The following is a 14,100-nucleotide window of genomic DNA, read 5'->3' on the forward strand; positions in this document are numbered from 1 at the left end:
AAATAAAACAGGAATCATGTAGTAGGTAGTATGGGCGCTGGAGGGAAGCCCTCGTGGGGGAAGAAACCCCGTTGCCGGGGTTGTTTCCACAGCAAAAGAGCCCCTTTTCGGCCTGCCGGCAGGCAGCACAACCAGTCGTCCACTTAGACAATGTAGTTGGAAGCAATCTCCAAGAATGAGAGTAACGTTAGTAAGGCTGGTAAACAGGCGTGCCGCTTAACCGTCTGAGAAAGTCATTGTAATTTGGCACCGAGGATCTCACTAGAGTTACACCCAGCCTATTTCGCGAAGGACGGCCCGGCAGTTGCCGCTACAGCCCGTTGCACTAATCAATTTAAATGAATCTGTGCGCTAGATATCCCTGGACGTAACCGTGAGGCGAATTCTACCAGTGTTGGCTATGATGTTGATCTACAACATGTGTTACAGGCAGATGTATAGAAACAGGCTATAAAAGTGCGGTTGTATAGTGAGGACGCTAGGAAAGGCAATCTAATAAGTAGATGAGTAATGTACCAACCCCTGGAAGGCCTATCCTGCAGGCATACGTCTTGCTGAGGGCCGTGAGCGCTGGGTATACCCCCTGCGACAACATGCGAACCGACTATCTTGACAAGGCCAGTCGGATTCGGCCCACTGAGTCGAGCAGTGTGCATCTTAATCACAATGTATTTCAGCGGTCTATTCTACCGTTTCCACATTTCGTTGGGATCTACTGCAACCCTAAAATCTATGTCCCTGGAGCTTCTCGACTACCATTGCAAAGCAGACGTTTCGGGAGCGATCTACCGTCGCAGTCTCCACCCTGGAGACGAATGGGTACCCATGGATATTCCGTGGATTCCATGGGGTTTTCTGGACCGTCGCCTGGTTCCCTTCCGAACCCTATAGGAGACACCTACATGTGAGACCATTCAACCAAGGTCAATCACAATATACTTTCATGATTCGGTAGTGCCGTGTGGAGTACAAAGTAGCAACCACGAAAAGTGCAGTGGTTGTCCGTCCCTCAAGGACGTGAGAGTTGCGGGGGAGTTGATGCCCGCGGAAGAACTTTCGCCAGCAACATGACTCGACTCGAGTCCTCTGCTCTAGGACTGGTGATATCGCAACCTGCTTACTACTTACGCCCGGTCAGTGACGTTGATATGTGGACCTCGCCATGTCCGACTCGAACCCGATAATTCATGGTAACGTGCTTAACTCAGAGCCTCTGGATGGGTGGATGGTCGGGCAGGACGTTTACGGATGCTCCCGTCTCGGACTTGTGAAAGTCCCAACTCTGCCCAAGGGGCTGCTTAGAGGAAAGACGCAACAACCGTTCCCAGCAGCAACACTCTAACACCAAGATTCTTGCAGCCTCTCGCAGAGATACCAGATTCAACACGGGGCATGAGCAAGAACATTTCGATAACCTATGAGCGAACAATGACGGTAGTGACAACGAACCCGACGATCCTCCTCTTCGGGGGCTACACGGAGCCGTGGCTCGACTCGATCGATCGCATCCACGAGCAGGCCGGCGCGTGTGCCTGGCTACGGCTCTTTCTGGACGATGTCGCGTCGGTCATCCGGGCGGAGACGCGATGCATGCACCCCAAGATCCGCGACAGCCTGGGCCCCAGCGGCATCTTCTCAAGCGTTCAAGAGGTCGCGGACCTGTACCGAGACCACGACGACGATGTCGGGTTTGTGCAGTGTATCATGTCGTACATCGTCCGAGCTGTCATCTTGTTGAGGTGAGTACGGTGTTATGATGTCAAAACAATCCGAGATGCAGAAACACTGTTTTTTGGATGATAATACGAGTTACTAATACGAATCGTGGAAATCAGATGGGTCCACGACTCACCGGACGTCTTGAAGGTCAGTCCCAGGCCCGAAGGACTGGGCATCTCGGGAGGACTGATCAACGCCGCGGTCTTGGCCATATCCGATGATTTTGAGTCTCTCCGCCAGGCCAGCGTCATAACTGCCGGGTTCGTCTGCCGCTTGTGCGAAGTTGCCGGCCAAGTATTACGAGCGGTGGAAGAAGATAGCAGCAGCGGCAGCGGCGGCGGCGGTGATAAGAGCTCTTCCTCCCCGTCATGGGGTTGCGCCGTCGTGGGCATCACCCCCGAGAAGCTGGACAACATCCTGCACCAGATCCAGGAGAGCAAGAATATCCCCGGCCTGAAGAGGGCTCGGGTAGGCATCCGAGGCGACCACTGGGGCACCGTCATCGGGCCTCCGTCAGTGCTCGATGTGTGTCTGGGACACGCTGCGATGGGGGATCTTTCCAAGCAGAGGCTTCCCATCTACTCGATGCAGCACAACTACGAGCTTTCACAGTCGCATCGCGAGTACATTGCCGGACGTTCGGCCCTCCACTCCAGGCCTGTCTACCCGGGATTTCGACTCTGGGGTCTGCAGGGCGACGAAGATGATGCCGATGTCCTTTCGAACCCAAGCTATGCCGACTGGGGCCAGTTGCTCCTGAGCGTAGTGGACTACGCCTTTTCGAAGCCAGTAGATCTGGTCAGAATGGTCAAGAGGCTGAACGCCCGTCTCGGCGCAGATGCTCATCCTCACCAAGGCCAATCAGCTGCGGAACTCACACTCTTGGCCATGGGTCCAACTTGGTTCGCTGGCTCTCTCACCAGCAAGCTGAAAGCTACGGGGAGAAGGGTTTCCGTCGTGCAGCACACCGTGCTCGGGGATGTAGGTCATAGACATAATCCTCGGCCAGTCGAAGCTGTAGACAGCTACGAGGGACGTATTGCCGTGGTGGGCATGGCCGGACGGGCTCCCGAATGCGATGATTTGGAACAATACTGGCAGGTCATCGAATCTGGCCGCGATGTTGCGCGCGAGATCCCCCCAGGTCGGTTCGACGCCGACGACCTGTTCCAACCCCAGCTCGGGCACGGAGAGAGCTCGAATTGCTCTAGGCCCACGTGTGTGTCTACATGTAAGCTCGGCTGCTTTCTCGACAACCCGGGCCACTACGACGCGCGCTTCTTCCGCGTCTCGCCGCGAGAGGCCCTCCTCATGGACCCGGGCAGCCGGCTGTTCCAGATGGCATGCCACGAGGCTCTCGAGTCAGCAGGCTACTCGTGCGGCACGACACGTGCCGTCGACCCAAGCCGCATCTCCGTTCTATTCGGCCAGAGCAACGTGGATGGGTACGAGACAGCCCATCACGAGAAGGGCTGCGACGCGTACACACTGCAGGCCCTCGCGCGGCCCTTCGCCGGGGGTCGCGTAGCCTTCCATTACGGCTGGGAGGGCGCGACTTATTCGGTCGATCAGGCCTGCTCGACCTCGCTGTCGCTCATCCACCTGGCCTGCCGAGACCTGCTGGCGGGGGACCACGACATGGTGGTCGCGGGAGCCGCCAACGTGCTGGCCTCGCCGCACGGGTGGTGTCTGCTGAGCAAGGCCGGCGTGCTGTCGGACACGGGCAACTGTCGGACGTTCCGTGACGACGCGCAAGGGTACTGCCGCGGCGAGTTCGTCGGCGTCGTCGTGCTGAAGCGCCTGGCCGACGCCGTCGCCGACAATGACCGCGTCCTGGCCGTCATCCCCGGCTCGGCGCGCAACCAGGCCGGCAACTCGGCCTTCCTCGCCCAATCGGACGCCGGCGCCGAGGAGCGCGTGCTGCGTCAGGCGCTGCGGCGGGCGCGGCTCGGCCCGCGGGACATCACGTATGCTGAGATGCACGGCACCGCGACGCCCGTCGGCGACCCATGCGAGATGACGGCCGTCGCCAACGTGCTGGGCCGCAAGCCGCCGCACGCCGGTGGAGAGGACGTTAACATCGAGGACGCAGAGCCTTTGACGGTTGGATCTGTAAAAGCAAACATCGGTCACAGCGAGGCGTCCTCTGGAGTTGCCTCGGTGATCAAGGCCATCCTCATGTTCCAGAAACAGATCCTGCCACCCCAGGTCGGCATGCCGCACGCCCTCAACAAGCAGTTCCCGCCGCTGGACGACAAGAAGATCCGGATCTTGAGCAAGGCTGCCCCGTTCCGCTCCGCAAACGGAAAGCCAAGGCGTGTTCTGATCAACAACTTTGACGCGGCGGGCGGGAACACGGCCTTGGTGCTGGAAGACTTCCAGCTTGAGAACAAGAACAAGAACAAGAACAGGAACAACCTCGAAGGTCCTGATGACAATCATTCCGCTCCCGATCCCGATCCGCGACCAGCACACGTTGTGGTGCTCTCGGCTCACACAGCTGCTTCGCACCAGGCCAACAAGTCTAGGCTGGCCAAATGGCTCGCCACGAACCCGACCGTCCGTCTCGAAGACATTGCCTACACAACCACGGCTCGCAGGGTGCACCAGCCCTCCTTCCGGTTTGCCTGTGCCGCCTCCTCGACCAACGAGCTCGTCCGGGCGCTTGAGTCAGACTCCAAAAAGCCTACGACGACCAAAAAATCGCCCGTCATCTTCGTCTTCACCGGCCAGGGCTCGCACTACGCCGGCATGGGCGGCGAGCTGTACCGCACCAGCCCCATTTTCCGAGACACAGTCGACCTGTGCCAGCAGATTTGCCACGGGTTTGGATTCCCGTCCTTCCTGGACATCGTCACCGGGTCCGGGTCCAGGCCCGGGTCCGAAAGTGGGGCCGCGAGTGGGGCATGGAACACGGCGCAGACACAGCTCGCCGTGCTGGCGCTGGAGATCGGCCTCGCCACCTTCTGGCAGCGGCTAGGTGTCAAGCCGGCCCTGGTGATGGGCCATTCGCTGGGCGAGTACGCGGCCCTGCACGTGGCCGGCGTGCTCTCGCTCGCCGACGCGCTCTACCTCGTCGGCTCCCGCGCCGAGCTGGCCATGCAGAGGTGCAACCGGCGGATACCCGAGGGCGCTTGCGTTATGCTCGCCGTTGCGGCGCCGGCGGATGCCGTGCGCGACTTGCTGAGGACGCTAGGCCTGGGCCCCGACGACGGACAGTGCTCAGTCGCGTGCATCAACAGCCCCGGCGCGTCGGTCGTGAGCGGAACCGTCGTCGCCGTGGCGCGACTGCAGGCGGCGCTCATGAAGCAGAAGACGCGCTCCAAGGTTCTTCCGCTGCCGTTCGGCTTTCATTCCTTTCAGGTTGACGCCATTCTGGATGACTTTGTGGCGCTCGCTTCCGGTCCGGGTATCACATATTCTTGGCCGCCCCGGGTACCCGTTGCTTCGACGGTGCTGGCTTCCGTCGTCGATGACGACCCCGACGTTTCTTCGGCGGCTCTGGATGGAGATGGAGGCTTCAAGTTTGGTCCCGAATACCTCGCGAAGCAGGCGCGGAACCCCGTCGACTTTGTCGGCGCGCTCCATGCCGTCCGGGCCAGGTTCCAAGACAGCAACCCGCCGGTCTGGCTCGAGATCGGCCCGAGCCAGGTGTGCGGCGCGTTCGTGCAGGAGACGCTCTCGCCGCCGGCCGGCCATGTCTTGTCGACGCTCGCCGGTGTCAACACGAGTCCGTGGGCGTCCATCTCCGAGTGTCTGGCCACCCTGTACGTCCACGGCTGCGACCCAGACTGGCTGCTGCTGCACGCCCCCTTTGAAAAGAGCCTGCGGCTGCTCACGTTGCCTTCGTATGCCTGGGACACGAAAGACTTTTGGATTCCCTACCGAGAGAGAAAACTGCTGCCGGATAGGTCTGCCAGTGATGATGGTGCTGGTATGAGCAGCACTCCGGGGCATTTGGGCCGCCACCAGCCCATCATATCCACGTGCGCACAGTACATCGTGGACAAGACGAAAGACAAGGACGGTAAGACCCGTGTCACCGTGGGCGCTTCCATTTCACTGCCGGGCTTCCTCGCCCTGATTGAGGGCCACCGCATGCAAGGCGTCGGTCTCTGCCCCGGTTCGGTCTTTTCCGAGGCCGCCTTCGTTGCAGCCAAGTGCGCGCTCGAGCACTGCAGCGGCCGGAAGATGGACGACAGTCTAAAACGCTTCAGTCTCCAGAGTGCCCATCTGCGACGTCCGCTCACGGCCAGCCTTGCCGGTCCGGAGGGCGAGATTCATGTCACAGCCGTCGTCGAGTCGGAGGGTCTCGTCCAAGTCTCGTTCAAGGCGCTGTCTCGGTCATCTTCGTCGTCGTCGACATCATCATCAGCAGCAGCAGCAACCTCGCGCTCTTTCGACCTGGGCTGCTGCGATGTCGTGGTAGGCAACGCCAACTTGTCAGAATCGGACTCGGACTCGGACTCGGACTCGTTCTACATCCGGGCGAGGATGCTCGAGGTGCGGCGGTCTTGCAGCAGCAGGCTGCCGGCGAGCATCTTCTACGCCCTGTTCTCCCGCGCCGTCCAGTACGCATCCGACAATTACCGATGCGTCCGAGAGGTATTCGTCTCGGACGACTTCGCCGAGGCGGTCGCCGAAGTGGTGCCGGTCCACGATCCCGTCGGCGTGCGGTTCGTGGCAGGCTCCCCTTACTGCGGCGAGGCCCTAGCGCATCTCGCCGGCTTCCTGGTCAACTGCCACCCGAACCGTTACTCCCCAGAGTCCGCGCAGACGCCGACGACGACGACGACGGGCACGAGCTTCATCATGGACAGCCTGGAGAGGTTCGAGCAGACGGGCGACATCGAGCCGGGACGGTCCTACTTCACGTATGCGCGCGTCGCCGAGAGGAAGGCCGACTCGGCGGTCTGCGAGGTTGTCGTCTTTGACGACGCCGACAGGCTGGTCATGCGGACCCGGCGAATGAGGTTCCACGAGGTGCCGAACGCGGTTCTGCAGAATCTTCTTCCCGGCGGTGGCAGCGGCGGCAGCAGACAGGAACAGTCTTCAGTGAACAATGGTGGCGGCAAGCTGAAAGTGCAGACTCCTCCCGCGCGGGCTTCTCCACTTGCAGCGGCATCCGACGTGGCGGCAACGGAGACCAAGACGGACCTGGGGACTGAGACAAGAGCCAAGCAAGAGCCAGCGGCGGTGTTCCCGGTAGAGAATCAAGATGCCCTCGAGAGTGTCGACCGCCAACAACAGCCCCCCGGCCAGGTCAAGTCCGGCTTGCTCCCGGTTATCCTCGAGAGCATTGCCGAAAAGACAGGCTTGGACACGGCCGAGCTGACAGACGACGAAGCGGCGCTGGCGGACCTCGGGGTGGACTCTATCATGGCCGTCGAGGTTTGCCAGCGCGTCAAAGAGAAATCGGGCTGTTCGCTGTCCCCGTTGTTCATGCTGGAGCATCCGACCATAGGCCACCTTGTCCGCTTCTATGGTGCACCCCAGCAGCCGGAGCAACCGGAGGGCCGGCAAAGGCTGGAGCAAAAGCAAGAGAAAGAGCAAGAACAAGACATCTCGGCGTCAGCGTCCGCCGATAACTCTGGCGTCTCTATGACCTTTGAAGACGCGTCTGTGGCAGAGCGGACGCCAGAGTCGTCGTCCTTGTCCTCGTCCTCGTCCTCGTCAGTAGTCGATGACACGGCCACCAGTGATGAGCCGCCTCCCAAGGCCCGGATCACGCTCCTCCAAGGCCGTCCACAGGCCGGCAAGGGGCGGTTGTACATGTCCTGCGACGGCAGCGGCACCATCGCCACCTACATCCACCTGCTCCGGCGCCAATTCCCCATGCCCGTCTACGGGATCGACTCGCCCTTCCTGCGCTGCCCATCCCGGCTGACGACCCAGGTCGGCATCCCCGGCATCGCCAGGCTCATGGTGGAGGCTCTCGTTGAGTCCCACCCCAATGCCGGTCTTACCGAGGCCGACGAAGACTCTATCGTCCTCGGCGGCTTCTCCGGCGGGTCCCTGATCTGCTACGAAATGTGCCGCCAGCTGTGCGCTCAGGGGCGGCGCGTGGCCGGCCTCGTCGTGCTAGATATGCGCTGTCCTCTTTCACCATTACCGCCGTCGCCGTCGCCAACAATAACAACAACAGCAGCAGCAGCAGCAGCGGGCGCGGGCGCGGGGCCAGCAACCTCGTCGGACGAGGCGACTTGGCCCATCTTCTTCACCACTTCGGCGGACACCATCATCGGCCACAACCCAGTGTCCGTGACGCACCTGCGCGGCATGTTCACGTGCGTCCTCGATTATCACCCGCCACGCCTGGCCGCGGCCGGGGCCGCTCTTCTCATCCCCGCCGCCGTCGTCTGGTGCACCCGTGGTATGGTGGGCCGGCTGCGGCGGCGCCGGCCCGATCTCGTCGCCAAGCTCGTTGACATGGGCTACCCGGCAGAGTCGTATCCGGGGTACATGGAGGATCCCCGGCTTGGCGCCATGGCCTGGAGCTTGCCTGACAAGAGCACCGAGACGGACCTGGGCCCCTGCGGCTGGGAGAAGTACGTGGGCGCCGGGGAGGACGGCGAAGTAGGCAAGAATCTACTGTGCCTGGCGGTCGACGGAGACCATCATGACGCTATTCAGCCTGTGGTGGCGCCTCGGTTTGCCGAGTGTCTCGACCAGGGTCTGAGGTTTGTGCTGGGGAGGAAGAGTTAAATTAATTAGAAGAGATCTTTAGTTTTGTGATCATATTTAGTTGGAGACATGCTGCTTAGGTAATGGTGCGTTTCTTATTTCTACACCTTGCAAAGGTATAATTCGCTCTCCCTAGATAATTGAGATTTTGTAAGTTATCACGGCCTCGAGAATCGTTGAGCAATTGTGGTTTTAAACTAATTTTGGACAGCATCTTGAGTTTTTGTTACCAAAACAAGACCAAGAGTGAATACATGTACAATGTTCATCAGAACAAACGGTGTTTTGGCCACGGGGATCATTCATTGCTGGCTGCACTACAAAAGCATTCTCCACCAAGTTTGCAGTTCTCCATTCCCAATCTTGCTCAACACCGTCAACCCCAGCCTCCACGCGCCCCAGGCGCAAGTAAAAGCACCGCCGAGGAGGATGCCATACGCCACCGACCCGGCCCCGATCACGAGCCGGCCGGCCATCTTGACATCCTCGGGCTTGTTGTTGTGCGGGAACGGCTGCGCAGGCACCGGCAGCTTGAGCATCTCGCACAGCGGGCCCCAACCGTCGCGGACCCGGTAAAACAGGAGTCGCTCCGGCGGCACAACCCGGCGTAGGAACGCCTCGTGCGTCTCGAGCACCTCGGGGCCCTGGAAGCCCTTGACACCCAGGCGGGAGACGCACGTCTTCTCGACGAGCGGGCCCCATCTTTGTCCGAAACTGGTCAGCAAAGATCCTGATTTCTATAACCGAGGTAGGTAGCAGACCGAAGCTGAGCTTCACGTGGAGTACTACTATCTGAGAGAGAGGCACGTACTTGACGAACGAATTCAGCACGGGCAGCGGCCAGGCAAAGAAAGGTAGCCACGGCCAGTCGACGAGGCTCGAGACCGTCTGCGCGCTCTTCCACCAGGATTCGGTGTCTCGGGTCGTTGCGATGACTGTTGAAGTGTAAACGGCGTACCTCTTTAGTCTTCTGAATGGTCACATCCCGAATTCACGGCTGATTATGAAAGAGAAAAACACTGCCGCAGATCAAAGAAAACTTGAACTCACCGACGGCGTCCGGATAAAGCTCGAGTAGCTCCGGCACGAGCCAGATGCACGGGGCGTCGACGGTCTTTTTTTTTTTAAAAAGAAAAAAGAACAACAGAGTCAGCGAGAAAACGTCTTCAGAAAGGATGATGTGACTCGAGGAAAGAGAGTTAGTTACCGCGGAATATCCTTCCATTAGCTCGGCCAGCAGCCACTCAAGCCGCTTCTTTTCGGCCAGCGTCTTATCTTTCTTGATTGCCAGCCGCATGACCTCAAGCCACCGCTTCCGCACCTCGGCGGTCCCGACGAGCCCCTCAGCGCCGCCGTCGTGGACGGGCCCGATGAGCGTCGTCAGGGCTTGGGCAAAGGTCTTGGTGCCGGTTCGGGACCTGAAGTATCACCACGTTTACAGTTTCAGCTTTTGAATCATTGACCTTGCCACGGGCTCTCGGGTTGATGATGATGATGATGATGATGAACACCTACATGCCGGCGCCAATGACGCGGAACTTGGTGCCCGGCCGCGGGTGCGAGTGTCCTTGGCCCATTTTGTCCCGAGGCCCGCAAACGCAAGCAGGATTCCCGAAATATGAGTACAGTGGTCGCCGTGAGCTTTCACCAAGGCACAAGGTTACATACAGGTACGGCCTTGATCAAAATCGACTTATTGTTGCTTATCTCACGGTCGTCTCAAGGAGCAAGGCCCAAGGCGCATGTATTTAAGGCAAAACAATGTTACATGGCAAGTCTTACAATGACACCCAGGGGTCTTTCTCGGAAGCTACAGGTTTGCTCGCTTTAATTTGCAGCGGACTTGACTTATACCACCTAGCTACATGACTCGGTGGTCTCATTTTGCGCTCAAATGTAACTTGAAACTCTATTGCCCTACTGACTTTGTCTCTGTTATGTACCCACTACAAACTAACACGGAGATGCCGGTCAGTGGACTGATGTAGATCTGTGGAGAGAGGATCGACTGCTCCGATATAAGAGTACAAGAGCGGTAAAGCAATTACACTGACTGAGACTCGATTGTCCTGAAACCACCCTACCCATCACGAACGCAACGCAAAACCCAGCGTTCTTCACCGTCCCAGACTGCTCTTCTGCTGTCCCGTTGGAACTGAGTGGCTGCTGCGACCCAGACTTCAGAATGGCTTCCGCCACGACCCTTCCTGCGGACAAGGCAGATGCCGCGACTTCAAGTGGCAACATCATCTCAGAAATGGAGTCAGCCTTTAGGTCGAGTGTAGAAACAGGCCAGATTCCCGGTGCCGTCGTGATGGCCAAAGACTTGACCGGTACGCTCTCCATGCTCATATCTAAAACTTAACGGACCAAAGCCACACAGCTTGGCAAAAACGGCCGTAACAATGGCAAAGCTCAGCTGACTGACCGTTTCTCGCTCGAAAATAAAGGGAAAATCGACCATGTGCGCTGTTATGGAGCCAGATCCGTCCGGCCGAACGAGGACGGGACGCTGCCCCCGATGGAAGCAGACACCATCATGAGGATGGGCCAGGCGAGCGTTCTCGTCGGGACGGTGATGGCGCTGCAGTGCGTGGACCGAGGTCTGGTTGACTTGGACGAGGACGTCGGGCGGTTTCTTCCCGAACTGGCCAGCATGAAGGTCTTGGCCGGCTTTGATGCCGAGGGGAACCCCGTCATGAGGGAGCGGAAGGGAATCATCACTCTCAGGTTGGTCCATTCACATCACCATGTCACCGTCACGCCGCACATGTCGGCCTGCCATCACTCGTCACCCCACCCATTAACAACTTGCAACAAAAAACAGACACATGCTCACCGACACCTCGGGCATCTCGCACGTGCCTATCAGCCCCCTCCTGCAGCAATACTGTGCCAAGGGGTACTCGACGTATCCCTTGCCCGTGGGCTGCGAGACCGACATCCCCGACCCGTTGGCCGCGCCTCCCGTGGGCGATCCCGGCGCGGAGTGGATCCACGGCACCAACCTGGACTGGGCGGGCAAGCTGGTCGAGTCGGCAACCGGCACGGATCTGGAGAGCTACATGCAGCAGAACGTTTGCGCGCCGCTGGGCATCGCCGACATGACGTTCAAGCTCCAACAGCGCCCGGACCTGCTCGCACGGCGGGCCGACCTGACGAAGCGCAGCCGGGAGGACGGCACGCTGCACTACGACGACAGCATCTTCCTCCGCAAGGACCCGGCCGAGTGCTACGCCGGCTCGGGCCTGTTCGCCAGCCCGGCCGCCTTCATGGCCGTCATGCACTCGCTGCTGCGCCGTGACGGCGTCCTCCTCAAGCCCGAGACGGTCGACCAGATGTTCCAGCCCGCGCTGGACGAGACGCTGGAGCGCGGGATGAACGAGCACTTCAACAAGGTCATCCGCTGGATCAACTACGGCTATCCCCTGCCGCAGTGGCCCAGCCTGCGCCGCAACTTCGGGTTCGGGGCCATTGTGCTTATGCAGGACCTGGACGGGGACCGATGGCGGCGCAAGGGGTCCATGTCGATCAACTGCGGCTGGAATATTGGCCTGGTAAGTGCTTTCCTTGTCTTCTTCTCTCGTTTCGTTTCTTTTCTACCCTTCTCGTCTTTTCCCTAGGAAGAACTTCGGGAGGCTGATGTCGTCTCTTCTCTCTCTAGCAAATCGACCCTGCAGCGGGACTCTGCACCATCGTGGCTTTTCAGACCTCGCCATACAGCACCCCCATCGAGGAGGGTCTTATCCACAAGTTTGAAAAGGCCATGTACTCGTTGCTGTGACGTTGTTTGCCTGATGCTGGTGGTGATGGAAGGAGAGTGACTGGTAGTATTTGTAAAACCTACAGATGCTGAGCTTCATGTCTGATTGACGACTGCCCTTACCGAGGTAAGAGTATAATCAGTTACTCACTTGTTTACTCACTATCTCTTGGGAATCTCCCAGGATAGATAGTCTCGTAGTAATTAGATCATCCATCTCCCCAAGCAAGAGAGTGCATAGTTCCTAACCCTTGCAGCTGCAGGAAGAGACTATTGTCTAAGCTACGTAAAGTGGCAGAGGCCACGACATGATTTTCACATGTTACCTATGGCTCTTTCTTCTGGTGTTTCTTGACAAAATCCATGACAGCTTGCTCAACCGCTTCAGGATGAGAATAGCTCAGTGCGTGTAAACCTTCCTTCACGACCAGCAGACGAGCATCCGGTGAATTTCGAAACAAGGCAATTTCCTGCTCCGCATTCGCCACCGAGTTCACGACATCGTCGGTTCCCTGCGTCCCGTGTTACTTTGCCATTGTCACGAGGGTTTGATTGTTCTCTTACATGCATCCAAAGCACCGGACATCTGACGCACTCAAGTCTTCCATGTAGGCCGTCACGGTCGCGTAAGTTTATTGCCGCCATCCGTATCTTCTTTCTGCCTTCATCCCCTCTATAAGCTTCCTTGATCGTCTTCTTCCAGAAGTCGCGTGTCTCTTCGGGACAGCTGGCTCCGAAGTCAACATCGACGACGAAGTTACAATACGCATCATCCAGCTCGAATTGCGGCGTAGGCAATGAGCTGGTCCATGTGTCAATCAGTCTTTCAAATCCGCTAAGTGCATTCCAGCAGCCCAAGTCATGTGCCCGTTGTGACTCGCAGTCCATCAGGGCTCCTATGGGGATGACACCTTCAATCTACCGACTCATCAGCGTTCATGTTGGGACCGGACCGGATAAGACAGACAAGATCGTCACGTACTCTCTCCGGCGCCACCAAGTACATACGGACAGCAATGCCTCCTCCGTGGCTAGTGCCAAGGACGAATGCCTGCTTGATGCCTAAAGCGTCCATCACTTGTATGTTCATTATGGCCGTATCCCAGTAGGTGAAAGTCTCATTCTTGATTTCTGTTCCGCCGTGGCCAATGACGTCAATGCCGATCAGATTCATTTGATGGGTAAGACTTTGACTGGTGAAATGGCTCTGGAAGACGTGGGAGGACATGCTGAAGCCATGGATGAGAATGAGCGTTGCCTTGGACTTGTCGTATGTTTTCGGCATGTAGTATGCAGCTTTAATGCCACCTAAATGCGGCACATCGAGTGTAGCCATTTGCGCCATTGTGAAAGCGTTGGGTGTTGCTGTTGTCGACGAACGTCCGGATGGTCAATTTTTCATCGCATCAGCAGCGCTTTATATATCTGGCCCAAGCAACGATTTGGCGGTCGATCACGCACGGACAGCGGTCAGCTTGGCAAGTCCATGAAAGGGTGACGGCACACGGAATTAAGGTGGTGGACATCATCTGCAACAACCTTTGCTGGAGCTAAGCGGAGTTACTGACCGAAAGTTGAGGTTGTTTTACATGACTCGAGTGCTCACTATAAAACACTTGGACTTGTATCTGAAGCTATCCGTCTGATGCCGGAGGGGATGAGTAATCATACTCAAGCGTATGACGGCATCCTGTACAGGTCGCAGGGCGATGTGCCTATCCCAAAAGGGTACCTAGGGTCCGTCCACCTTCAATGTTCTATCAATGACCCCCATATGACAATGGATTTACGCTGTTATTATGACTACCGGAAGTTCTGGAGTGATTGTACTGACGTTGAGTGACTGACTGACGTGCCTAGTCAACATATATCTGATTGATTCTCCCTCCTTTATTGAGCATAGCAACACATACAACACCCTCTGTCCTGTCCAA

The 14,100-nt window shown here is 58.1% G+C and overlaps 4 protein-coding genes across 4 annotated transcripts; 2 read left to right on the top strand and 2 right to left on the bottom strand.

Moving 5' to 3' along the window:
• Window positions 1-1,428: 1,428 nt before the first annotated feature.
• On the top strand, window positions 1,429-8,424 carry CDEST_04076 (Putative thioesterase, Acyl transferase domain superfamily, phosphopantetheine binding ACP; the record flags this gene model as incomplete). The annotated part of the gene is made up of 2 exons (XM_062920235.1): window positions 1,429-1,739; window positions 1,836-8,424. 2 exons carry the CDS (start codon window positions 1,429-1,431, stop codon window positions 8,422-8,424), a joined length of 6,900 nt encoding a protein of 2,299 aa, XP_062776286.1.
• Window positions 8,425-8,705: 281 nt separating this feature from the next.
• CDEST_04077 (uncharacterized protein) lies at window positions 8,706-9,980 on the bottom strand (the record flags this gene model as incomplete). Its single annotated transcript, XM_062920236.1, has 6 exons — window positions 8,706-8,711; window positions 8,778-9,105; window positions 9,215-9,338; window positions 9,454-9,517; window positions 9,611-9,821; window positions 9,919-9,980. 6 exons carry the CDS (start codon window positions 9,978-9,980, stop codon window positions 8,706-8,708), a joined length of 795 nt encoding a protein of 264 aa, XP_062776287.1.
• A 608-nt stretch (window positions 9,981-10,588) lies between these two features.
• CDEST_04078 (Putative beta-lactamase/transpeptidase) lies at window positions 10,589-12,285 on the top strand (the record flags this gene model as incomplete). Its single annotated transcript, XM_062920237.1, has 4 exons — window positions 10,589-10,736; window positions 10,854-11,133; window positions 11,231-11,960; window positions 12,068-12,285. 4 exons carry the CDS (start codon window positions 10,589-10,591, stop codon window positions 12,185-12,187), a joined length of 1,278 nt encoding a protein of 425 aa, XP_062776288.1. The 3' UTR covers window positions 12,188-12,285.
• Window positions 12,286-12,486: 201 nt separating this feature from the next.
• On the bottom strand, window positions 12,487-13,511 carry CDEST_04079 (Putative alpha/beta hydrolase-1; the record flags this gene model as incomplete). The annotated part of the gene is made up of 3 exons (XM_062920238.1): window positions 12,487-12,678; window positions 12,731-13,084; window positions 13,149-13,511. 3 exons carry the CDS (start codon window positions 13,509-13,511, stop codon window positions 12,493-12,495), a joined length of 903 nt encoding a protein of 300 aa, XP_062776289.1. The 3' UTR covers window positions 12,487-12,492.
• Window positions 13,512-14,100: the final 589 nt, after the last annotated feature.

Source organism: Colletotrichum destructivum, chromosome 3 (genome assembly GCF_034447905.1).
Source record: "Colletotrichum destructivum chromosome 3, complete sequence".
Classification (NCBI taxonomy): Eukaryota; Fungi; Ascomycota; class Sordariomycetes; order Glomerellales; family Glomerellaceae; genus Colletotrichum; species Colletotrichum destructivum.